The 27,267-nt window shown below is 36.9% G+C and overlaps 1 protein-coding gene and 1 long non-coding RNA gene across 2 annotated transcripts in view; one reads left to right on the top strand and one right to left on the bottom strand.

The window, feature by feature from the left end:
• The window catches only part of LOC127494092 (uncharacterized), an 11,754-nt gene extending 3,286 nt beyond the window's left edge, over positions 1–8,468 (top strand). The window contains exon 3 of the long non-coding RNA XR_007924804.1: positions 6,134–8,468. This is a non-coding gene — a long non-coding RNA (uncharacterized LOC127494092). The remainder of the gene's footprint in view (positions 1–6,133) is intronic.
• On the bottom strand, positions 2,247–27,267 carry f8 (coagulation factor VIII, procoagulant component). The gene is made up of 25 exons (XM_051859687.1): positions 27,058–27,267; positions 26,164–26,261; positions 25,947–26,069; positions 23,803–24,015; positions 22,963–23,136; positions 20,827–21,051; positions 20,484–20,730; positions 20,230–20,410; positions 18,168–18,255; positions 17,597–17,814; positions 16,727–16,877; positions 16,392–16,601; positions 14,326–15,442; positions 13,832–13,997; positions 13,081–13,323; positions 11,769–11,997; positions 11,141–11,323; positions 10,633–10,749; positions 10,441–10,512; positions 10,028–10,113; positions 9,388–9,549; positions 8,477–8,621; positions 5,440–5,588; positions 4,486–4,668; positions 2,247–3,105 (listed from the first exon to the last, which is right to left on the bottom strand). Exons 1-25 carry the CDS (start codon positions 27,204–27,206, stop codon positions 2,950–2,952), a joined length of 5,085 nt encoding a protein of 1,694 aa, XP_051715647.1. The 5' UTR covers positions 27,207–27,267; the 3' UTR covers positions 2,247–2,949.

Here is a 27,267-nt window from a genome sequence, read left to right as displayed (position 1 = left end):
AATGGATTAACATCTCTTTCTATCTCTCTCTTATGGACACACATTAAGAAAGAGAAAAGCTGCATATAATACAAAAAGATTGATAAAACATAATGCTAGATTTAAAGGCTAGATTTCTTTGTTCATATTTTAACAGGCTGGCAATCCAAATGACCCATGCAGCTACACCACAGTATAATAGCTAGCTGTGTGAGTTAATGTGACTAACCTTTGTGGATGTGATGTCTCATAAAATTTGATGTTGTTGTTCTGGTGTCTTTAATTTCCCACATTCTGTGCATCTAGCCAATCTGACATGTTAATAAACCCAAACGAAAAAACATGGCACAGTGGCTCCCGTCATGTATGACATTTCGGAGTTTACGTGCAATAAATGGACATACATTATCAAATTCTATGACAAGAGTCCGATCTACCACAACAAATAGGGAAATATATGTGACGCAGATATTATAAAACCAATCAAATACAACAAAAATTCTTTATTATATCAGTAGTTAAGGGTAAAAGACTTTTGTGTCGAGTCGAGTCCAGTTCGAAGTAATTTTAGGTCGAGTCCGAGTCGAGTCTGAAGTCTAATAAAACGCGACTCGAGTCCGAGTCACTAACTCGAGTGCCCATCTCTGCTATATACATATAGAATGCTGCATTAAACAGTTTCGTAAGGGGAAAAAATGTAAAGTAGTGGGCACTCGTGCAACGTAAGCAATGACGTACATCTGAGTCAATAAGACTGAGGGAAGTTAGCGAGGGAACGGCATAAAAAAAACAAACTGGAACGCAGCCCTAGATATGTGTGTAATCTCTCAACCAGTGTTTAAACCGCGGAAAGACATCAATAAAACAGCTTGAGAATAATATCTCATGTAGCATTACATTCACCTCAGGAAAGTCATTTAGTGTCCACAGCATGTTAGTTCACTAGAGAAATGAACTCTAGAGGGAGCATTTCACTTAATATATGCACTATATTAGCTTATAAATTCATTATATTGAATATATTTATTATGTGCATTATATATATTCATTAATTTATATTAGTAAATATATTATATTTACTTTACCTGTTAGTGATGTCTTAATTATTTAATATATGTTTAAATAAATTATGTCATAAGTTATGACAGTAACTGTGTAAATGATTATACAAAATGAGTCGGGAGTAATAATTTTATAATTAGATTTAGAGTGGTGATTATTATATCTAAAAATAAATAGCAACTGAATTTATTAGTTTGGACTCTGTTAATTGTAACCTTTAATATTATAGTAGTGTGCAAGAAAGAGCTCCCTGTATATAGTTTACAGCATTAGCTGAGAGAGATTTTTTTATCCTTAAGAAAATGTTAATTATAATTGAATTTATTTAAAGAGAGAGACACATTTTTTTTTCAATAAACCACTGTTTAATAAAAAAAGAAGCAATTTTATGTTTAGTTTTCTCCCCCCTGCTGCACCGAACCTGACTTCAATACCGAGGTATGTACCAAACCGTCATGTTTGTGTACCGTTACACCCCTATAATAATAATATAATATATAAACAATAAATACATATATAATATATACAATTCCTATTTTGTATTTGAACAGTTAAAATGATGTTGCATCATAGGTTTGCATGTACACTATTAATGATCTGTTAAGCATTATATATTAATGCAGTAATGTTTTGTAATGACCTAATGAAAGTTAGCCATGTTGCTTCCAATCGTGTGTTTGTTCCTCAGCAGCAGTGTTTGTCTTTGAGATAACAGGTGATACAATAGGTCACCAACTTCTTTCAGAGTCAGGCCTTCATTTTCCCTCCAAGCTAAACACATCCCCAGAGCACTTCCTTTTAAACAGGAACTGATAGTACGCTCCATTTTTATCTGGACCAGAACATGGAAATGTTATCGTATTCCTGTGGGCCTCTTCATCCCACCCTTTGCCTGCAAGTCTGTCTGTCTCTCTGCATGCAGAAATGTGACATGACCGTGAACAATAAACATTCACTGATCGTATTTCATTTATCTGCTTTGCCATAAATTTCACACATTTTATAGAGCCTGTGTCATAAAGCCTGTATTTGTGTGTAATTGTGTGTGTTGATGAAGAAGCAGATATTATAGTCAAAAATAATAAGAATGCTTGATGCCAGCTATTGAAAACAGATTTACTTAGTTTTACTGGCCAAACACCAAAAGGGAGGAAAACAGACTGTGAAAGAATAATATTTGTCAAAGAAACACAAAGCATGCTAGGGAGCTTTCATAGTCTTTTTATTTCCACAATTAAACACTTAAATATTTTATAAAATAATAATCTCACTCCTGTTTCACAGTGCAAAATACAAAAGTACAGCATATGGCGGATTCAGTAGTTATTCCAGACCAGAATATACAAACATCTAATAATAACCATAAAAATAATCTTTCATGAGTTTTTAATATGCATGGGTACATTTACTAGAAAAATAGATATTGGTAGTTTATTTCCTCAGCAGAATAATGTCTCAAAAGCAGACAGTAAAATGAGCAGCGTACTGATCAGAACAACACTCATAACTTACAACAATTTTTAACAGATTTAAAACACATAAATGATCATATCACATGAAGTAAACCTGTTCTAGAGATCCACTTATGTAGTGTTATGTAGTGCTTATGTGACAATTGCACAAAACCACTCTAACCAGCTTAGTAGGTGGTCAAGGGCAATGTTGATTATTTATTACTAAAAATTGACAAAAATCGAAACTTGAGCATTATTGTGCACTAATTGTGTGGCACATGTTGCTACCCATTAAAAATGTTTCAGATCAGTCACTTATGAGGTTCCATTACAGTTATGATGCAAACATATACAGGCATTAGATAGCTTCCTAGGGTTTTGAACAGAGCTGCGTGTTTTAGATGAAGTAAAATACATGTCTTATTCAGCCGCACTGTATTGGTTATACTTTTGCTCAAAGTGTTGGTTGAGTATCACAGCCCAAAAACTCCACCCTCAGGGCAATATCATTGACCCAGCCTTTCGGGTGAATCCGTATAAAGCGTGCGAACAGAGGCGGATCAAACATGTTCAGTGCCTCCTCATCATGCTCGCTGTTTCCTTCAAAGATCTACATTAGGGTGAAAAAGAAAGAAAACACCATCAACATGAAACTATGACTCTCATGAAATCCATCAAGAACATGTCCAGGTCACCCCAAAATCAAAAGAAAGACATAGCGAACCATACTGAATAAATATATATTATTTTTAAGAGAAAATGAAACCTTAACATGAAATCTTAGAATTATCCCAATTACAGTATTTTGCTAAAACAGTCAATTCTCACACACATTACATTCCCTTGTTCTGTAACAATGGGCTTTATACTCGACCTCCACACCAACAGCTGCTCATAATCATTACTGCAGCCCTCTGATTGGTGCAGAGAGAGAGGGGGCGGGTCTAATGTAATTTGAAGTCGATTTGGTCTCCAGCCAATCAAACACTCACAGTCTGATCTAGAATCAGGTCAACATGGTACACAACATAGCAGTATTCTTGTACTGTCTTTGTATTTCATGCCATTTTTACGGAGCCCTGCACATGACATGTGGGAAATAATATATATACAGTATATTTACACATCTTGGCCATGATATAATTATTTATTCCCTCGTTTTATGAATTCATTCCCTCGTTTTAGTAAATCGTGGCCATGATTTACTAATTCGTTCCCTCATTTTAGTTCAATCGTAATAATTTGTTAGCAGTGTTGAGGTTATGTAATGCAGTTTACGTGATCAGATTACTTTGTCCAGTAACTAGTAATGCTTTATTTTTAAATTTACAACAAAATATTAGTTACTTTTTCAAATAAATAACACAAGTTTTGTTTTCCCATTTATTGACTGACAGCTCTCCTGTCCCCATGATGAGTGAATTTGTGAGTAAGTACAGAGGCGTTGTGTGTGAACATGATGGTTATTGTAGATCTAGACTAAATGTGAGCATTTATTCATCTCATTTGGACAAAAACAGATTCAGTATTCCTCAAAATGAATAAATACGGTTAAATGCAAACTCAGAATATTACGCAAACCTGTAATAATTAAGTATGGTAAATATACTTTATGTATTTAATCTCACTTTATTAACCAAAGTCTTTGCTGCTAAACCTTCCATGATCCAATTCAACCATATTAATAAGCAAATATTACTTTAGGTTGAAAGGCTTGTTTGAGCTGCGCCCTCTACTGTACAGGCATGAATTTGCATTTGCTTCAGCCTGAGGCGTATTCATTTCACTTATTATGTGAAAGGGCCTTAACATTTGCCAAAAATAGAACTTTTGGTTTTTTGTTCAATCAAACAAGCCCAGCTGAGGTAATGCATAAGTAACGTAATGCATTACTTTCCATAAAAAGTAACTAATACAGTTACATTTTAGGGAGTAACGGAATGTAAAACTGATTATTAATAGAAGCTAATACACACAAATATAGCCATACCTTTTCACTGTCTGTGCCCTGCTCCTTCACACTGGTCCAGCTGTGACCGTTGTTGCTAATGGAGACGGTAAATTCAGTGACCATCATCAGTTTTAGGACAGATCGAGCACCCTGTGTGACCACCCCAGTAACTCTCTTCATAGAGAGAAAGTCCACCTGTAACCACTCATGAGGGTTATTAGTCTGTAGAAAGAGAGAAGAAGAGGGGGAAGACATGATAAGACAAAATATAAGATGATCAGTTTAACAATATTTATTTTCTATACATTGTTTCTCTGAGTGTGAACATTCAGATGTTCATCAAACACCCATGAGCAGTAGGAATGTGCATAAATCTATATACAAATGGCTTGCATTTTTAAAAAAAAGTCTGTAAAAATAGGGCCCAATGTACTGTGTTAACATGAAGGAATTTTCCATATTGATTTTTCCCAGGTGTTTTACCCGTATTTTGAATTAGGCATTTTATTGTGTTGCAGTTTTAGGGTTAAAGAACACGCCGGTAAACTTAATGGATAATATCCTGGCAGAACATTCCATTCCATTTCCGTTTTTCTCTAGATTTTATTTACTTTTTTTGACTCTGTATATTTTTTAGGAAAATATATGACACTTTCCTTTAAGGAGCACAGATTTCTGCAGGTATAAATGTTAAGTTATAATGCAGAACAGAATTGCATGTGGAGCAGAGCGGCACACTAAATGGCTCTAAAATCCTCATAAATCCACCTCGATGACAGTGCTTGGCTCTTTGTGCCCAATCTTGTTCAAAGAGGAAATAGAAAGAGCGATAACTTAAAACCCATAAAGGAATTAAGACAATGGAGGACAGACAGGGCAGAGGAAACACTCACAATGGGCTTAGAAAACACACACAAGGTAGAGAGAAAATTAACTTTCACTCTATGAAAACATGCGATGCGTAGATGGATAGATAGACAGACAGATGGATACCTTGGGTCTCCATGCATTGGCTCGTCCCTCCTGGTGGAGTCGAGCGAGGTCGGGACTCCAGGACAGTAACCATTTGTTTAAGAACGAGGAGGCGCTGATGCTACTGCTGAGAATCGACCTGCGCTCCATTCCCAGTGGCATAGAACAGCCTGAGGAACACACAAACAAACATGCTCTTATTGGTTTGAAGCAGTGTTACTTTAATTTCATTATGATTTCCATTCATTACACTGTGTCTACACCAGACGCGACTGTTGTCGCACCGCGCCGCAACAGCTAAAAGCTGTCTTCACTGAACTTGACAATCTGACCGTTGCAAAGTACTTGGAGTATGTCAGAACGGGGAATCCGTTTACTGTCAGGAATTTGTTGTGTCAGTGTAGATAATATCACTGATTATAATGGGTTCTATTGTCTTTTAACGTGTCCGGTGTAGACTAGGGATGGTAAGATTCACCGATTCGCATCGGTGCATTGGTATAAAAGTTAACGATGCGATGCATCGATTTAAAAAAGTGTGCATCGGATACAAGTTGGCATTTGTAACATAACATAACTGCATCGGTAAAAAACGATTTATTAATGTATAATTATTAGTAGATGAGCAATACTTTTATTATTTAGAAAGTGACCAATAATTTGTGACAATATTTTTAAATATAGATTGATTTCTTCTCTCTAAACTGTTTTCCAGGCGCGTTCTCTCATCACCACTGTGACTGCTGCTACATGAATATGACGGATCACAACCATAGAGATCACAACACTACTGAGACTGAGGTGTGTCAAGAGTTATAGAGATTAACATGGCACTACAAAGGCCTGTTTGTGAAAAGGCCATGCCTTAGAAGTCAGAAGGCATTAAGTTCACTTATGATTTGCTGTCTGTCTGAACCAAACAAATAAAAGCAAACTATCTGTACCCATATTCAGGGCCCTATGATTTTTATCCATTCATAAAAACGGAGTTTACTGTATGATGCAGAATGTCATGGAATTTGTCGAATTTTGGACGAATAAATCAAAAGTAGGGGGGTATACTTGCATCAAATTGCGATATGGACTAGTGTCTGTGAATATTAAACCGCAAGAAGACAAATTGAATATGAATCCTGCATGCTCTGCATGTCTCTGCCGCAGACCTGTGAATATGTTTACTACACATCCTGAAGCACGCGTGATGCTCGTGGTGTTTTTCCCAGCATCTGCCATCTTACTGTATGACGACATGAACACATAAACTTCATCTCCAGAGCTGCTCTGAGAGTCACTTCGTGAGCATTTTACCATTTAATTTGAGAAAAAACTATTGTCATATCATATACACACAGAAACTTCAAGATCACAGCAACCTGTCAAAATAAAAGTTCGGTTTAACTTGTAACAGAAATATAGCCATATTACTATTGTAGTGGTATGTACTACTACTATGTAGTCTATTATTGTATTACTATTGTACGATATAATGTATTTCTTAATGACAATGTAATACTACTACTAGTATAATAATTATTAAGACTTCAGTTTTGAAGGAATAATCACGCAATTTTACAGTAACAGTAAACTTTGTTTGCAAAAAAAAAAAATGAAAGGGATTATTTAAATTTAATTTGATTCAAAGTTTTATGCCTTCATTTGATTACCAGAAAAATTAAAATACACAGAATTTCTGGAAAAAAAATTCATAGGGCCCTATTATTGTAAACGAATTGATAGAGTTGCTTTTTATTAATTCAATTAATTAGACATGTTTTTGATTAAGCCATTCAGACGGAATCCAGAAAAATTAAAACAGAATTTAGTAAAAAAATAAAGTATTTTTTCATTGCATCTTATCGCATTGTGTTGAATCGAATTGAATCGAAATCGAATCGAATCGCATCGCATCGCATCGGTAGCTGCTTCATATGTATCTTTAATGTATCGTATCATTGGCTATGCATCAAGATGCGTATCGTTTCGGCCTCAGTTATGGAGATGCACATCCCTAGTGTAGACACGGTGTTAGATGAAAAGATTCTGTCAGGTGCTTCATATTTAGAACCTCTTAGAGGTTCCATCATGGGATGATTTTATGGATTTAGTCTTAATTAATTTTGTTTTAAGTAATTTTTTATTTTGATTACATTTTATGAATCAAGCAGCTTGTGAACATACTTTATCACTGGAAAAAAATGTAAAAAAACCTGTTAACCCGTGAACAGCTCCGAATATAACGTCACGTGTTGTCATCTCAAGATTCCGGTAAATACGAGGTGGCGTGAACGCAGCATCAGTCTCCATGTTACTGTTTACATGGTCATCAAGGATTTTTTTAAAAGTCTCCATTTTGGTCCGTTTATACTGAAAAAACGGGGTCTGCAGCGTTTTCGAAAGTCGTAGTGTAAATGACAGGCGTAACCGTAGCAAAAATTGTGCGTTTTAAAATGAAAACACACTAGTGTAAACGGGTCCTAAGTCTGAAAAACATCTGTACTGCAAGGGCCTTGTTTTGGAGAAGTGTTTCTGGATGTGCTTAAACACATGCATTATTCAGCTCTCTCAAACTTTATTTACTCAAACTTTTCTTTTATAATGAAACTTCGGACATTGCCATTGATGCTTGAAGGGAGAAAAAGTGTTTCAAAGCAAAAGAGAGCAGACATAAGGAACGCTGTAGTTAAAAAGCCTTGAAGCTTGAATGAAAGTAGGAAGTGAATCTTTCTGATGCTCCAGCAGGACGACAGACTCTCATGAACAAACAAAAACATCAAGAGCTTTCAGATTTACATTTTTAAATAGCTTCATGCTGATAAAAATGGCATACAGGGGCAAACAAGAAATGTGCTTGGCATTATTCACTGAATAATGACTATCTCACAGTTGACTTGTTTTCTAGTTGGTGCATTGTTTGTATCGTCTTTATCTGTTCCTCCAGTTCTTCATCATTAGACAATGCTGTGATTTGACAAGACTCATTCTGTGTGTGCGCGCGCGTGTGTGTGCATGTGTGCACGTGTGTGCGTGTGTGTGCGTGTGTGTGTGTGTGTTCACTCACTATTGAGGTCACATCCCAGCAGTTCCATCCTCAGGGTGGGCTGCTTCTTGAAGGTCATTGGGTGAATCCGGATGTAGCGACCCACGATGGGTGGAGAAAATACGTTTTCTTTTATTCTGGAACCATCCATATTTCCATTGAAAGTCTGTAAAAATAGTCAAATTTATAATCAGGGCAGCACTTCCTTTGAAATCAAACCAAAACAGTTTCATTGGAAAAATGATGTTGGTGCGAGTTTCATCTTGCATTTTTTTAAAGATTGTGATGTTTAAGGGGTGGGAGATTTAGGGAGGTTTTGTGTTTTAGGTGGCCAGCTAGAATTCTTTTCTAAAAATAGCTCTTGAAATATAATGATTATCTCCAAAAAAAGTGGTAGGGATAAACTAGTAACTTTATTGAAAATCAAAAAAGAGTCTGATCTACTATGTCAATATGTGAATTAAATCTATTAGTTAATTAAGATTTCATGCATTGCCATTATTCATTATATTTCCAGTTAAATATAATTTCTTATTTCTTCTTTTGACTTTGTGTTGTGAGTGAGCCTTTAGGGACATGGTGATGGAAAAAAATATGAGATGGGAGGAAAAATTATATGTCAAGGCTTTTGTGTTCCCCTGAGAAACTTTAAAATGGCTCACGAAACCAACGATGCAAAGTTTTTTGGGGGAACGCAAAAGTTTTGCGAGCGAACACAAAAGTTTTTAAATAAATTTTTTTCCACCACCATGTCCCTTTAGGGGTTCTGTAGAGACGGCAAAGCTAAATTATATCTGTTTTCGATGAAAGAAACATTTGCTAACATTATAAGAGGACTGAAGGGGGAAAAATAAAATGCTACAAAGCAAGGCATGCAATATGGCCCCTTTAAAACAGTCTGTTTTTGTGTAAATTCAGATGTTGGTACTGACGTAAGATGACTTGGTGCTGTTTCCTCTGTACATGGTCCAGTTCTCCTGGTCAGTGCTGTAACTGATGGTGTACAAAATAGTGAAAGACTCGCTCAAACCCATCGAGGTCTTTGCACCCTGAGTCTGAATACCATGGAGGAGCATGGGCTTTAACAGATCCACCTAAAACACACATACAAAAACAAACAGAACTGGATTACTACTAGAGCAATTTCTAGTGATTAAATAAATACTTCACTACAGAAATGCCAAGATTAAGATTTAATTAATTTCCTTGACATTTCCGGGTCTTTCCATAAAACTATTTTCAGGTTTTCTCATGATCATAAATGCCCTGCCTAAAATAGGGAATTGTTGTGTATCCTACACGCTTTCTCTCTTTTTCTTGGTCTTCCACACACTATTGAAGCAAAGGTTAAGTTAAAACTACTGCGCAAACCTATTTATAGTATTTCAAAACTATTTCCTACATTGTCTTGCTGAGAATGAAAGAAAAATGTGTCAAGACTGACTGACTGACTGTGGTGCAAAGAGTCACTATTGTCTGTGATATGAGCCACATATAAATCATAACATGTTTTCCTTAAAAAATAAGCCAAAGTACAGCATGTTATCTCTACAAACACACAGTTTATTTTACCTGGAGCCAGGAATCTATGCCTCTACCCATCCAGGCATTAATAGATCCAGATAACTCGAGTCTGGCTAAAGCGGGCTTCCAGTCACCTTTAAGAGAAATGGCATTTCAATGAATAATTGTATTAAAATACTAGATTTTATGGCTTTAAAGTCAAAAGAACCCACTTCCAAATTTCTATGGGATTTGCACCAGTTTTATCATCTGCGCAGTGAAAATCCTATTATAAGTCTTATTCCTAGCATATTTCTCCTCAATAAAACACATGATTTGATGAATCATTCATGTGTGGGGCACAAATGTTGCTGGACAAATTACTTAGGAGTTTGAACAAATCCATTGCACACATCAGACATTTGAATACTTTCATCGTACTATTATCTTGTGGTTTTTATATTGCACTTTGATGCTCTTACCATAGTGATCAGAGGCTGATATTTGGTTGTTGTTAATCCATCTTGACTGCATTCCTAATGGCTGAATGCATCCTGTTAAACAAAATCAATCAGTTCCAGGTGCCTCTTACTATTTAGTGATTCAAAACATGACTGCAGAAACAGGATGCCAAGAAAGATCCATGACAATCTCACATCGAGAAAAGCTCTTACGTGGGTTGTAGACCAGCATCTTGGCTCTCATGCCGGCCATCTGATGTTCTCCTATAGTGCACTCTATTAACCAGGTGCCTACGATGGCTGGCCTCATCTCCACCGTCCCAAAAACACCTGCGAAATGAGACAGAATTGTTGATATTGAAAGAATGATTTCTGAAGGACTATGTGACACAAGGCTGGAGTAATGATGCTGAAAATTCAGCTTTGATCACAGGAATGAATTATATTTTACAATATTTTCAAATAGAAAAGATTTATTTTAAATTTGAATAAATTTTCACAGTATTACTGATTTTATTGTATTTTTCATCAAATAAATACAGCCTTGGTGAGCAGAAGACACTTCTTTTAAAAACATTTTAAAAAATTTGATTATTCCAAACTTTTGAACGGTAGTTATGCTGTAAGACTGTAAGATTGCCCAAATTATGTTTAATGAATTGTGATTTGTAATACTAACAGGCATGCAAGGTGCCATGTGAAGGATTTGTGTATAGTTTACCGGGATAGAGATTGAAAATTCCCATGCGGTGTTCCTGATCCTTTCCGACTCCGAACGGCAGTCCGTGGAAGTGTACAGCGTGAAACTCGCCTTGACTCCCAACGTTGAGAAGATGCCAGCGAGTCATCTGGTACTGTTCAACTATCAGGCCAGGAAGCGTTTCTGACACGTAGCCGTTAATAGCTACAAGTACCCATGAAACACAACACAATATTATATTGTAGCTATTATAACAGTTCATAATATAAGGTTATGGGTTCGATTCACAAGGAATGCATGAACAATAAAATGTATACCTTGAAAGCAATGTAAGGATAAAATCGTCTGCCAAATGCATAAATGTTAATGTACACGTGTCACTTTTAATCAATGCATTTCCAAAATGTTTCTTTATATTTAGAAAAATTGGGTACATGGAACCTGTTTACTGTTTTTGTACTACAGAAAAGTAATGAATTAAAGTGTTAAAGTTTAACAACTACATAAGTAACACAATAACAATGGATCCATTTGCTGTTATCAGCATAATTTTCGAGATGGAGGACGTGAACAGATCAGACTGGTCATCTGGTAATTACAGAAATTTCCAACACAACATGAATGCAGTGGTAATTATGGCATAATGTACCTGCAAACTTGTTGCTCATCTCGAACCATGAATCGTCTACTTTGGCCTGGCAAGGTGGGGTGCAAAACTTCCTGATGTTGTAGTCGAGGTACCAGCTCTTTCTTTCATCGAAGGTGGTGAAGAGAAGAAAGTAATCTGTCACGTCAGGCTGGAGCAAGACGCGTGGACGGAGGGTACCAGGGCGACATATCAGCATTGGACCGATTAGTCCAGAGTTTATGTCCTTCTCCTGGTGGACACAGCAGGAATACAGAAGACGTTATTTACATTTCAATTATGCTTTTGACAGACGCTTTTATCCAAAACAACTTGCATTCAATCAATACATTTTATCAGTTCATGCATTCCCTAGGGGTCAAATCCATGACCTTGGAATTACAAGTGTTATGCTCTTCTGTTTGAGCAATATGAATTATCCATTATATTTTAAACTGTTTCCATTATATTCAATTTAAACAAAGTCCCTTTAAGACAAGTCATTTCATTCGGCGGCCATCTTTGAAATGCCTCTTGGGCATGCAAGTGCAGCTCCTCTCTCTTTGAATAGGGAAACATCAAATTCTCCAAAGCTGTTTGCCAAGCTTTCGATTAAATTTCATATTTGAAATCACCAATGAAATCTGACAACAACTGTCTCATGAATTTTGTTTCTAAACACTCAAATCATGACAAAAAACTATTTTTCAGGCTGGATCAAGCTAATGCGCAAAATTTTGCATGCTTACTGATGACCCTGAATTAAAAATATTCACAAAATTTCAAGAAATAAATACAAAGTTCTGTCATGAAACTCTGTAGGGCACAGCTGATTGGTTCCTGCTGTATCAGTAGCCAATGAGCTCACTGCTCAACCTTCAAATACCAGTAAGCATTTGCTGTAGTAGTTGTAGCGCACTTTCAGAAACCCTCCGCCTTCCCCAGCTCCACCTGTATAGATCTGCTACAGGTAATTCATGTACAGCAGCAGCATGTCTTGCTTGCTCACAGCAGTGTGTCTTGTATGTTTTGGCAGTAGCAATTCCTGTACTTGCTCTGCAGCAGCAGCAATAACCAACAGCAGCAGCATAACAAATCTATTCCACCGAGACCAAACGTATCAACATTATCATATCTATTACCATGCCAAACACTCCGAGAGTTGTCATGACAGAACTAGTTTAATCATTGTTTCAAATAGTTTAAAAATCAAATGCAGGTCAAACTGACCCAACACAACAGGAGGGAGTAAAGACAACATAAATATGACATGAATGATTCCTCAAATTCAACAAATCCAACCTAATTTTGATTCCTGTGTTGCACATTGAATTACCATGTTGAGGTTGGAGTAGTAGGCCCCAGCCTTGCAGTCGAACTCTGACGCTGAGGGACCTTGTCGTCTGGAGATTCTCCAGTTGTACACCCTCTCCTCACCCGGAGGAACTGGATCACCTGGTACATCTTCAGCCTTGGAGCCTTCTGGGCCCATTCCAGGGCTGAAACTCCCCTGCATCTTATCGTACACCCCATGCAAGTGGAAAGAGTATGGTCTGGATGCCAGGTTCTTGAAAACCACCTTGTGGGAAGAGAAATGCGAGAAATTAGTGTGGGCGATGGACCGAAACTTTGCTAATTAACAAATACTTTTTTTGATGATGCATTTTTGAGTAGTGTGTGAGATTTGTGTCTTCTAGTTAAGCTTTTGCCTTCAAATGAAGTTCCCAATCGTGTGGATTTCTATTGAAATGACAATGGCAGAACAGTAAATGTGACTGCAATATTCAATTAAATCAATAGGCTTTTAATAGAACATTTCTAATGAAGAAACTTATTGTAGGAACAAAATTGTTTGCAAGACACTTTATTTTACTAAGAAATTAGTGTTAGTCAGCGCAGAGAATTCACATGACCAACTTGAACACGTGAAATCTGCAGGGGGAAATTTACAAGAAATTCCCAATTTCTATTGAAAAGACTAGATTTTGCCCGTGAATATTCGCCCGAACAACAGTGAATATGTTAAGAATGCAATGTTCAGTTTGATCAAGAGGTTTGTAGTACCTCCTTTTAATGAAGAAACTTACAGTAAGAATATCGTTGATTTCTGCCTTCAACACAGGACCCATAATGCCAAGGTGCTCATCTAGTTCTCCTCGTTTGATTGGATTCTTAAAATCTCTGTCCTGATAGGCTCTGAAAACCACCTTTCTATAGGCTGGGAAATATTTTCTCATTCCCCGTCGCATATCCCTGTGGACACATCAAACATTTAGCGCAAGTACAATTGAGCAAAGCTGGTTTTAGGCTTCGTATGAAAGGCAATAATATCAGTATCACAATCTAAAAGAGCATTGCATTGTTTCATTTCAAGGCGTTTTTTTGCACTATAAGTAAATATACAAATTAACAACTAAGCTAAATGGATTTGATTCAATCTGACACTTTCAAAAATTTGATTTTCTACAATATATAACGTGTGTGTGTTTGTATATTTCCAAACAGAAATTCTTTAGAATCGTCTGCTAAAATCATCAAAAATGTGGTTGTGGCACATCAATATGTTTACATGTATTGTTACCTTTGTTTGATGAGCTGAGCTGGTTTATTAATCCCATAATCCCACATGATTTCCTCTGCCGCGATGTAGTAACTACGAAACCTTGACTCTGTTGACCTAATGCCGACATTATCTTCAGTATGATGATCCAAACCAAGAACGCTTCCCTCATCGCTATAATCATCATAGTCACTTTCCAGTGATTTCTTGCCATATGTCTGGTTATCTGAGGAATTTGACATTGGTTCCAAATCTGGTTGGATCTTCTTTGGATCTTTGTAATTATAGTTAAGTGGATTCAAACTTTCCTCCATCTTGTCCATCTTTAGACCCGGACTTCCAGAGTCTTCCAGAACCTCGTTTTTGCTCAGAACTTTCACATCCACTTTGTTGATTTTGTCTTTGCTGACGCTCCACAGCTCCCGTCGATTCCTCGCTCTCTCTGATATGACGTCCATAGAGTCGTTTTGAAGTTGACTGAGGCTAGTTGACAAGTTTGTATCTTTAAGAAGGAATTTTCTAAACAGGTCATTTGTTGTTTTACCACTTGGATGTGTTTTGTTGTGTGTATCTGCATCTGACTGAATGTTTGCAACGTTCAAATTTTGATTTTCCCCTGTTAATTCCCTGTTTTCTTTGGCAGTTAATATAACTGTAGGATCAGTCTCGTTTGGTAACTCTGGCCTGTTTCTGTAAGACTCCAACTTGTGGTGGGACCGTTTCTGACGTTCCAAAGAATTTCCACCCATCTCCTCTTCCAGTTGATCCAAAATATCCTGTGGAATCCCACCCTGTGATAACGAATCCAGATCTTTTTCCCGCTTTACCGGAACATATCTTATCTCACATACACGGCTTCTGTTTTGTCTCCCATTGTCTGAAGCACGGCTCATGTTTACTTGTCCAGTCGCAGAGCCAGTCACAATTCTGTTTCGGCACAGACGGATGGCGATAGTGTGGTTCTTTCCCATTTTGCCCCGTGGAGCCGGGAAGTTCTGTTCAATGAATTCAATGTATTCGTCATCGTAGTCATCGTTGTCCACCATGGGATGCACTCGTTCACAGTTAACAACCGTGTAGCGAACGCTCATACCTCGCTTTTTCAGAGAGGGGTCAAATGCACTGACCTCCCATTCACCTACAAAGATCAGACATCAAAACAGGTTCTAATTATGAATGATTATTATATTTATCTTCATAATCTTTCATGGTTTGCTCCACCCTTAAACGGCATTCTTTTTCAGCTGATGTCATCAAACCAGTGTTATTTTACTATCATATACTATAGTTTGTATAATATTTCCAACTAATCTTTTGATCCGAATCAGTGGTTCAGAGTGTGTATTAAACTGCAAAGTCACGTAATTTCAGTAAACGAGGCTTCGTTACGTCATAAGTGTTTCAAAATTTCAATGGTTCACCACTGGGGCGGCGTAACTTTGCCAGTTTGATTCACGCTCCGAAACCACTGATTCGAAACAAAAGATTTGTTAAGCTTCGAAGCTTCATGAAGCAGTGTTTTGAAATCGTCCATCACTAGATATTGTTGAATAAAGTTATTTGTTTTTTTGCCGCACAAAAAGTACATTAAGGTTGAACCACTGTAGTCACATGAACTGTTTTAAATATGTTTTTAGTAGCTTTCTGGGGATGTGAAAGTGTTAATTGTCTTGCTGGCAATGCAGGCCTCACTGAGCCATCGGATTTTATCAAAAATATCTTAATTTGCGTTCTGAAGATGAACGAAGGCCTTACGTGTGTGGAACGACATGAGGATGAGTAATTAATGACAGAATTTTCATTTTTGGGTGAACAAACCGTTTAAATGAGTTCAATTCAACTACAAGCAGCTCTATAGAAGACAATAGTGTTATTCAGCTCGAGTCAGTTCAAATGATTTTTTTTTTTCATTATGTTAAAAATTTATATTAATCAATTTTAGGTAAAGTTTAATCAGATTTTGTGGATAAAGTTTTTAGAGTTTTTATTCATTTCTGGTCAAAAGTATGGAATCATTTAATTTAATCAAAAATATAGTAAAAACTGTATTTGTAACGTTCAGAGGTGCCTTGACCTCTGACCCTTACCTAGCATCTCCACTTCAGTGGTCACTGTGTCTCCAGTCATTGGGAAGAGTGTGAGGACAGTGCCGTATTTTTTATCCCTCTCAAACGTATTTCCTGTGAAGTAGACTGACAGCAAGTTGCTTTGCATGCCAATGCTCGCCACATGCCAGAGTATCACATCGCCAACACACAGCTTGAATTGTAGTTGATTGAACATGAAGCCATTAACAGCTGAAACAGACAGGCAGAAAGATTAATTTATTAAAAATGCAGTTTGGTATAATAATACTAACTATTAAAAGCTACCACAGATTATCCCATGTTTTACATCCAGAGACTGAAAAAACAACACCCACTGTGCATGACGTTTGAATTGTAGAAATCCAGATCGTTGCGGTTAATCCTTGTTGGATCTTCACTATTCCTTTTAATGTTCTCCTCAAAGTACCAGCTTCTGTTTTCATCAAACACAGTAAACAGGAGCTTCTTCTCTTTATCTGAAGTTAGCTGTGAAAACATTAGGAGCATTAACTATCATCTACCATCCATATTTGTACTCATAGTTTGTATTTATTAATAATAATTTCCATGCATCTATCTATCCATCTGATAAACCAACATAGGCTTATTGGAAAACATGCCTCTACCTACATTTTTGCTTATAAAAACACTGAAAAATCGCTGAAATGAACACTAGTGTCAGTAAAACACCAACAGGTTTAATTCTTTTTCACATAAATTATGATTACAGGGGCAGATTATCTATTTCTAAGACTTATTTTTGGGCTGTTCCTTGCACAAAATAGTCTGGTACAGCATTGCTCTTGTGATGTAAAACAAGTCCCATGAAACAAGAGTCAGGATAAAAGAGCTCAAAGGCTTGTAGAAGCAAGCTAAAATGGCATGATTGCTTCAGAAAATGTTTTTTTATCTCACATTTGCTTTTTTTTGACTCTTTCAGTTAGGTTTAGTGTAGGTGGTCCATTCTTTTCAAAAGTGATAGAGCATTAACTTTTATGACTGCTGCGATACATATACAACACATTCACATTTGTTTTGGATAAAATGCGCTTTTAGCACCACTCAATCACAGCATTTCACTTTAAAAGTGAAAACGTGCAACAAAGCAACGTGATGTAATTGTGCGAAATGACGCCACATGCAGGCACGTTTTTCCAATGAGCCTGGGTTGAGATATTCAGATCTACATCAGGGTCTTTTCTCACCACTTTGCCTCTTTTGTCCAGAGATTGGGATTTGCAGATGATAAGGGGTCCCACCAGCCCAGACGCCACATCCCGAACAGGATCCACCATACTCTGGTATAAGCGGGTGAGGCATCGTGGGTCGGCATCTGTGGGTCCATCTTCTGCTGTCAGCTTCCAGACGTACATCATTATCTCACCTGGTGGAACGGCCAAAGAACGAAGATCCACCTGTTTGTCTTCAACCAACAAACAGAGAAAAATACGTTAATTCCATTAAAAGTCTTTTGCATCCAGTTAACTAGAATAACTCTATCTGACACCAGGGTTATTATCTTTAACTAAAACTAAAATCATATTTTTAGTATTGATTTATACGTTATTTATAAGATAAAATATAAACGTCTTTTATTTAAGCTAATTGCCAAGGCAACATATCTCATTTTCATTTCAAATGTTCTGTTTAACTTGAAGTAACTAAAACTAAAACCGAAATAATAGTTTTTTTCAAAAAAAACTTTTAATTAGAATGGAAAATATGAATAAAATAATGAACTTTTCCTTTACATGTGAAAAATTCAATGTCTCGTACCTTTGCTTGTTGACTTCAAAGGCTGAACGCTGGTCAGGCCATTTGGATAAATGTTGAATGGTCGACTGGCCATATTTTTAAAAACAATCTAATGGAGAAATACAAAAGAGTGAATTTCAGAAAGCTTTGAAACATTCATCACATCAAATTTAATTGTCTCAGTTTAACACTTTAAAGGGTTAGTTCACCCAAAAATGAAAATGTCATTTATTACTCACCCTCATGTCCTTCTACACCCGTAAGACCTTCGTTCATCTTCAGAACACAAATTAAGATGAACAAAGGTCTTACGGGTGTAGAATAACATGAGGGTGAGTAATAAATGACATTATTTTCATTTTCTTCATTGAAATGAAAAGAGCAACCAGCATACTCTTTCTCTTTTTGTGCTCCATGAAAGAAAGAAAGGTTCGGAACAACATAAAGCTGAAGAGATTTACATTCATGCATTTGGAAGAAGCTTACATCCAAAGCGACTTATATTGCATTCAAGGTGTACATTTTATCAGTTGTTCTTGCTTTCCCTGGGAATCGAACCAATGACCTTGCATTGCTAGTGCCATGCTCTACTGTTATGACAACATTTTTGGGAAACTGTCTCCAAGGATGTGATTTTTCCGTATTTATACTGATTTCTGTATTTTCCGACATGAGAAGTATGACCATCACTGGTTTACTTTATGATGATTGAAATCGCGAAATAGCCTTAAACAATAAAATAATAAATAAACTGCAAAATGTTATGTTTTTTAATACATTAACTTCATGCATGAGTTTGTGCCGCCATCTGCGAGAGACCCTTAGCTTGTCAGCCAGGGTTCAAAGTAGGGATGCTTCGATCAGGACTTTTGCAGCCGATGATCGTCCGATACCATTCCCGATCATTCAACCTTTATAGTTATATAGTGATATGCAAGCTCTCTGTTGACTGTCACTGTTTTTACAGATAAAGTAATACCACAGATGTTGCCTTGGTTATATCATTTACATTAATGTTGTAATTGTTGTTTTAATTGATAATCAAATAAATAAGCACAACAAATATTCACTTTACAATGAACCTTTTAATAGGCCTTTAAAAACAGAGCTACCGCAAAACACTATCAATATTAGGATATTATGGCTTATTAAAGAGTCTATAAGACATAATTGCAGGCTGTTAGTCAGTGCAGTTACATTGTTACACCATTAGGTGGCGGCAAGGGATTGTGTTTATGAGTGAGTCATCATTAAACTGTTTATACGCTGAAAAACCTTGATTCATTCAAATTAATTTAACTTTGAGCACAACTTTCCAATGCTCAATCGATGAGCAACGCGTCACCTGGGTAATGCTGAAGCTGATGTTTCACTTCATAGAGATCTGTGGCATTGATTCAATGCATTGAACAGCGCTGATGGCGGTCATGGGAAAAACCCTTAAATGTTGAAAGGATACTACGACAAAGATATCGCTTTCATCTTTTGACAACTGATGCCTGATTTTTTCCCGAATATATGACTTGACCTGAAGAAGGACAGATGCAGGTATTCACACAAGCTCAGTCGCTGTCTGCTCAGGGTATGTGTGTGTGTGTGTGTGTGTGTGTGTGTGTGTGGTGGAGGAGCGAATCAGGTTTGTTGTATTAAATCCTTTAGTCAATGTCCCGCCACATGATATTTCTTTAGAACATGACAGGTGACTGTGGTGCTAAAGTTTGACATCATGACTTGTTTTACGTCATCAAATTGGGATCGGTTCTTGAGATTGACCATATTTAGTAACTACTGATCGAGTTATAAAATGTGATTATCAGTCGATACCGATCTGCGGCCAATCGATCACAGTATCCCTAGTTCAAAGCCCCAAATATGAGTAAAAATCGGCGTTGAAACGATGTTACTCACCAGTTGCCCTGTAACTTTTTTTTAATGTATTTTGAAAATGCATGGTTGTGAGAATGTGATATGGCTTAGTGCAGCCCTAAAATCGCAACGGTTGTGATGTAATTGTTCAGGGTTTCCTTTTTTTTTGTCTTTAGCTGATCACATGCCTGTATCTTTTTAAATCTACATTTCATACCTGAAACTTATCTCCCACTTCCCCTCTGAGCTCTGGACCCATCAGCATTTTGCCGGTGGTTTTCTTCACAGTGAAGGTCTTGTCTGTGTACTCTATGAAAGCCACCTTCTTATAGACCCCACCCAAGCGTTGAGGACCTTTTCTGAACCACTCAGATGCTGCTGCTGATGATTTTGAAGGCCTGAAACGTGAAAATCAACATTAGTTTCAATCAGTTTCACATTCATTCATCCCAGGACATGCTCAAGCCGTACCGTTCGCCGCTTTGAGACGAATAGTCCCAGTCCATCTCCTCTGCAGCGATGTAATGGACCGACACTTTAGGTCTTCCCATGGCGCTCGACCGAAGCACAGATACAGGGCTTCCTTGCTTGAACACTATAGAGAACATGTCTTCATCGTCATCGCCGTCTTCAGAATGTTTGATATTTCGCTTGTCTGGGATTGGGACCGCCACAGGTTCAGGGCAGTTATCAACGGTGAAGAATGCATTCATACCAGCTGGAGAGGAGGGTTAAATTAAACATTAGAGAAACATGAATACAAAGTTTTGATTTCAAATTCGAAACCTTTTACATGTTATTGAAAGAGTCTTACCTGTCTGATGAGAGTGGATCTTGCAAGAGATCAGAAACCTTCCGGGAGCAGACGGCTTCATCAGGGCCGTAGTGAAGGTCATGGGCGTCATCTCTACAGTTATCCGCTTGTGGTCGAACACCTTTAGGGTGTGTCCTTCAAACTGGATGCTGTGGATCTCTGGGGTGGAACCAAGACCAATAAGATGCCAGGACACCACCGGGCTCTTCTGGCACACGTTTAGACCTGATGAAACAAGAGCAGAGATACAGAATACATTTGAGAATTACAACATGTAAAATAAAACACATCAACTCCAAACAGTACAATGCTGAATCTTATTAAACATGTAAAGAGCATGTTTAAAGGGTTAGTTCGCACAAAAATGAAAATAATGTCATTTATTACTCATCCTCATGCCGTTCCACACCCGTAAGACCTTCGTTGATCTTCGGAACACAAATTAAGATATTTTTGTTGAAATCCGATGGCTCAGTGAGGCCTGCATAGCCAGCAATGACATTTCCTCTCTCAAGATCCATTAATGTACTAAAACATATTTAAATCAGTTCATGTGAGTACAGTGGTTCAATATTAATATTATAAAGCGACGAGAATATTTTTGGTGCGCCAAAAAAACAAAATAACAACTTATGTAGTGATGGCCGATTTCAAAACACTGCTTCATGAAGCTTCGGAGCGTTATGAATCTTTTGTGTCAAATCATGATTCGGATCACGTGTCAAACCGCCAAACTGCTGAAATCACCTGACTTTGGTGCTCCGAACCGCTGATTCGACACAAAAGAAGCTTCATGAAGCAGTGTTTTGAAATCGGCCATCACTATATAAGTCGTTATTTTGTTTTTTTGGCGCACCAAAAATATTCTCGTCACTTTATAATATTAATATTGAACCACTGTACTCACATGAACTGATTTAAATATGTTTTTAGTACATTAATGGATCTTGAGAGAGGAAAGTCATTGCTGGCTATGCAGGCCTCACTGAGCCATCGGATTTCATCAAAAATATCTTAATTTGTGTTCCGAAGATTAACGAAGGTCTTACGGGTGTGGAACAGCATGAGGGTGAGTAATTAATGACATTATTTTCATTTTTGGGTGAACTAACCCTTTAATATGGAACTCAGTTATAGGAACTAGCCACCAGGACAGTCTCTCAAGAACTAAATTTTCCCTTAAGGCCATTTTTGCACTGCCATTAGCAACTCTATGGAAGGTTGTTTCCAAAAAAGGAAATTAAAAAATGATGCTTTTAAAAAATGATGGGTGTTTAAATTTCGCAATTCTGACTTTATTTCTCAGAATTGAGAGTTTATATGTTGCAATTATGAATTTATTACATGCAACTGCGTGTTTATATCATGCAGTTTCAGAGAGAAAAAGTCAAAATTGTGAGATAAAAATTCACAGTTTTTTCTGTGGTGAAAACAAGCTTCCATACAATTCTGAAGTGATGTAAACCATCACTTACGTCCTGCCTGCTCTGGTTGTTGTGTGGGACTTTTATTTCGACGGCGCTGAGAACACCAGAGCCTGAGCACACAGTGCTCTCATTCTCTGTCTTTATTAGTTTACAATCTGTTTAACAGTCTGTTATTAAATAGAACTGTTAAACAAAGAACGAAAATGTGAAAGTATTATAGTGTTTGCCATGTAGTTGAAGCCCCTTAGCTGAGCAGAAATACATGATCATGTTTTGCTTGATCCCTTCAAAGTCATGTTGAATTTCCTCTTTAGCATAAAGGTTGAGAAGTGCCTGGACTTCTGCATTGGTCCATCAATCCCTGTTTTCCATGTTTGTGGAGTTAGTTTGTGAAGTATATGTAAACTATGTTTACACAGCTTTTAAAAAATGATGGGTGCCAGTGTTTCATGTAGCATGCGTTCGGCCAATCAGCGTACACTTACGTCACTGGTAGTTCCTATTAAGCTGGGTCAGACGCTACTCTGAAGTAGGAGCTAATTTAGTTCCCCTAAAAGGCGTTTCTATAACTAAAATCGTTAGTAGTTCCTGCAGTGCGAACACACCAAAAAGCAGGTACTTCCGCCAATAGGTATAGGAACTATGAAAACGTTCCAAAATCTTAATTATTCCAAATTTTTGACCAGTAGTGAAAGAAGTAATTTTGCACCTGGTAATGTAGAGTTGATGTATCCATTGATGGTGTGGTACTGGGTTGAACTGGATGTTTTCTTCAGTTTGTCTGCTCTGCCCACTTCCTGGTACCAGCTCTTACTCTCATCGAAGACAGCAAGAAGCAAAATAAACTCTGGGACCTTCCGCTGTCCCTCCTCCGTCAGAGCCTCTGAGAGAGGTCAAATGTTAAAGGACATGTCAAATATTTACCAGCACTCTCATTTAGTACAAAACATCAGTGGTTAAAGAGGTCATATTATGCCCTTTTATGTTTTGATGTTGTTTTTTGATTCTACTAGAACAGGTTTTCATGCTTGAATGTTCATTATTTTCCTCATATTCTCCATTGTTCAGCTCCTCTCTTCCCAGTCTGTCAGTAACGCTCTGTTTAGTTCCTGTCTCTATGAAGCCCCTCCTTCTGAAAAGCACAGTCTGCTCTGATTGGTCGGCTGGACCAGTATGTTGTGACTGGTCACGCGCTTCCAGCGTGTTGGGGAAATGTCCCGCCCCTTACCATAATCGCCAGTTTCAACACACTACTGACTAATTCTGCGTATGCCTTGGGCGGGAATTATTTAATTGAGGAATATTGTGACGTGTTCTTTCCCGGAAGAAAACTCAAGACTACAATGAAGGCGTTTCAGGGAGTTCAGAAACACTGACACTGATATAGAGAAGAACTCCTGCTGGAGGGACTTTTTCAGGCTCAAACAGCAACATTACACACTAAAGATGGATGAACGTGAAAAAGCAGAATACGACCCCTTTAAACTGATATTTTACTTCTAAATTGATATATTTGACACAACCTAAAGGAAAAGGAACAAAGTCACACCTGTTTTACAGATCAGAATAGCCCCGATGAGTCCGCTGTTTAAATCTCGGACGATGTCGACCTGTGATGAGTAAATGTAGGTGAGACAGTCTGGGTCTGATATGGTCGGTCCGGAGTTGGGGGAAATGTCCCACACATACTTGTAGTAACCACCAGGAGGCACTGCATCATCCACTCTCTCCTGAACAGAACTGGAGTCCTCGTACCCCGCGCCTGCCGTTAAAAAGCAGAAGGATGTTGAGGTTTATCTTTACACACTATGGGTTTTTAAAAATGTCAGGATATTGCTGTACATCTCAGGATATTGCTTTCATTTTGCTTTCGTTTTCCTGGGTAAGCCCAGACTTACTATATGTTGGTTTATACAACTGTCAAACAAGAAATCACATGTATTTTAAGCACTCTGGAATTTATTAGTATCTTTAGTGTTACAAAACAAATTCCAGAATTCCAAATGGAGCCAATAATGATGCTGTGAATTCCTTCTTGACACAGTTTGCCTAATGCGGTAAAAGTTATTTGTGCAGCCTGGAATTAATTAATCTAAAATAAATCTTTCACTATTCCTTAATCCCTCCATGTTCTAGCTTGTTCTATTCTGTATGGAAGCTTTGTTTCCGCCATGAAATAAAAATAAAAAAGGTAATTGTGACTTTTTATCTCACAATTCTGACTTTTTTTTTCTCAGAATTGCTTGATATAAAGTTAAAATTTTGAGATATAAAGTCAGAATTTTGCAATTTGTGAGTTATAAAGTAAGAATTGCGTGTTATAAAGTCAGAATTGTGAGTTATAAAGTCAGAATTGTGAGATATAAAGTCAAAATTCTGAGATATAAAGTCAAAATTGTGTGATATAAAGTCAGAATTGTGAGATATATAGTCAGAATTGTGAGATATAAAGTCAGAATTGAGATATAAAGTCAGAATTGAGAGATATAAAGTCAGAATTGCATGAAATAAAGTAAGAATTGTGAGATATAAAGTCAGAATTGAGATATAAAGTCAGAATTGAGATACAAAGTAAGAATTGTGAGATATAAAGTCAGAATTGAGAGATATAAATTCAGAATTGAGAGATATAAAGTCAGAATTGCGAGATATAAAGTCAGAATTGAGATATAAAGTCAGAATTGTGAGATAAAGTCAGAATTGCTTGATATAAAGTCAGAATTGCTTGATATAAAGTCAGAATTGCGAGATATAAAGTCAGAATTGTGAGATATAAAGTCAGAATTGTGAGATATAAAGTCAGAATTGAGATATAAAGTCAGAATTGTGAGATAAAGTCAGAATTGCGTGATATAAAGTCAGAATTGCGAGATATAAAGTCAGAATTGTGAGATATAAAGTCAGAATTGTGAGATAAAAAGTCAGAATTGTGAGATATAAAGTCAGAATTGTGAGATATAAAGTCAGAATTGAGAGATATAAAGTCAGAATTGTGAGATATAAAGTCAGAATTGAGAGATATAAAGTCAGAATTGTGAGATATAAAGTCAGAATTGAGAGATATAAAGTCAGATTGAGAGATATAAAGTCAGAATTGTGAGATATAAAGTCAGAATTGTGAGATATAAAGTCAGAATTGAGAGATATAAAGTCAGAATTGAGAGATATAAAGTCAGAATTGAGAGATATAAAGTCGGAATTGTGAGATATAAAGTCAGAATTGAGAGATATAAAGTCAGAATTGTGAGTTATAAAGTCAGAATTGTGAGATATAAAGTCAGAATTGTGAGATATAAAGTCAGAATTGAGAGATATAAAGTCAGAATTGAGAGACATAAAGTCGCAATTGTGTGTTATAATGTCCAATTGTGAGGGGAAAAAAGAATGTTATAAAGTCAGAATTACTAGATATAAACTCACAATTCTGAGAAAAATTGCATGATAAAAACTTGCAATTGCAAGAAAAATTACCTTTTTGATTTTTTTTTTAATTTAGTGGCAGAAACAAGCTTCCATAATTCTGAATGATGGCTGAATCTTTGTATTACTAGCACTTCTCAAGTTTATTGCCTCTTGAAGACGAATCGCTTGTATTCATCATTTGTTAGTCACTTTGGATAAAAGCGTCTATAGAATGTCTATAGAATTTCAAGAAGATTAATGCAAATCCGCCACACATTCTGTCAAATTTACCTTCCGATTGTTTCCAGTACGGAATGCCGATGGGAGAAATACTGAAAGATTGTGATGCGAAGTTTTTGAAGTGCACCACAACCCTGTCGTTCACCACTGTTCTGATGGTCGGGCCTTGAATACCTGAAACAGATTGAGAACAGAAATAAATTTACATTCTATTTGTTTAATTCGAAACATCTTAATGTTTTTCATAAGAAGCAGGGTTTATACTAACCAGCCCATTGAGGTTTTGACTTTGGCGTTGTAAATGTGGAATCAGTGTATTCCGTATATACAGCCTTGATGTATTTCTGGACACCAGATGCAAATTTCCTGTTCAGAATGAATAAACTGTAAATAACCATCTATGCAATGCAGTGCAATAAAACATAAAACAATGCACACAAGGGGCAATTTCTTAATGCAATGCAAAATGTTTTCAATTATTGTACCAGACTTTGTCTTTTAATATTTCAGTATTGACTTAAAGTAACAGAATGTTCTGTCTGTCTTATAAAGTATTATGAATGGTTGCAAGAAATATGCATATTCAGCAAACGATCCGCTGCCGTTTCACACTAATGAACTGTTATTACACTCTGTTCTAAAAACACCAAATCAAAGATGTTTGTTCTGACCGCATACACTATTCATGGACTCAAAATCACTACTAGAATATATCAAATATAAATAACAGGCATCTGCTTTTTTTTTTTTTTATCAAAAAGTAACCAAATTAGGCTTCTGATCCCTAAAACAATCAATCAAACTGTTAACGACACTGAATGTTTAATTGCATACTTTGTTTACTTTCGTTATGCTCTGTTTAACTATGGAAGCGTAATTGAAATTTGGACAGTCCTCAAAGTTTTTGCCTTTGAATGTTGCTGGACTGAGTCCATGTCAACTAATGAAAAGATCAAACACTTTCTCAAAGCTGTTTCCTTTCAATACTGACTAACTGATGACAGAATGCTTTATGGTCACATTCCAGTTTATACCACTGTTTGAACACAATGGTGTTTTTTGAGAACACTGTGTAATAAGATTTCATAAAAGGTGTATAATAAAACATTTTGGGTTGTAATGCATGTAATTATTATGTGTGCATAATGATAGAAGTGCCCACCTCTGGTTTGCTGTAGGATCTGCTGTGTCTGTAAACACATATTCCCACTTAGTTTCCACTGCTGCGATGAAGAACTCCAAAGTCTTCGCCAGGACACAGGAACACTTCAGACACACCGTGAGGGAGAGGAGGAACGGCACGACCTTCATCACTGGAGCTCAAGTTAGACAAGCTGTCTGAATGTGATGCTGGGATGCTGTCAGGACATAT

The sequence above is a fragment of the Ctenopharyngodon idella genome, chromosome 14, assembly GCF_019924925.1.
Source record: "Ctenopharyngodon idella isolate HZGC_01 chromosome 14, HZGC01, whole genome shotgun sequence".
Lineage (NCBI taxonomy): Eukaryota > Metazoa > Chordata > Actinopteri > Cypriniformes > Xenocyprididae > Ctenopharyngodon > Ctenopharyngodon idella.
Note: the sequence above shows the minus strand (reverse complement) of the source record. Positions and strands in the feature narration are given on the sequence as shown.

What these genes read in the sequence shown, in the direction of transcription:
- f8 (XM_051859687.1), bottom strand. Translation starts at nt 27,206, where the DNA reads ATGAAGGTCGTGCCGTTCCTCCTCTCCCTCACGGTGTGTCTGAAGTGT. An exon ending in TCGTCTCAAAGCGGCGAACG is followed by an intron (nt 20,411 to 20,483) that starts GTACGGCTTGAG and finishes TTCACGTTTCAG; the next exon opens with GCCTTCAAAATCATCAGCAG. An exon ending in CAATTCAAACGTCATGCACA is followed by an intron (nt 16,602 to 16,726) that starts GTGGGTGTTGTT and finishes TGTCTGTTTCAG; the next exon opens with CTGTTAATGGCTTCATGTTC.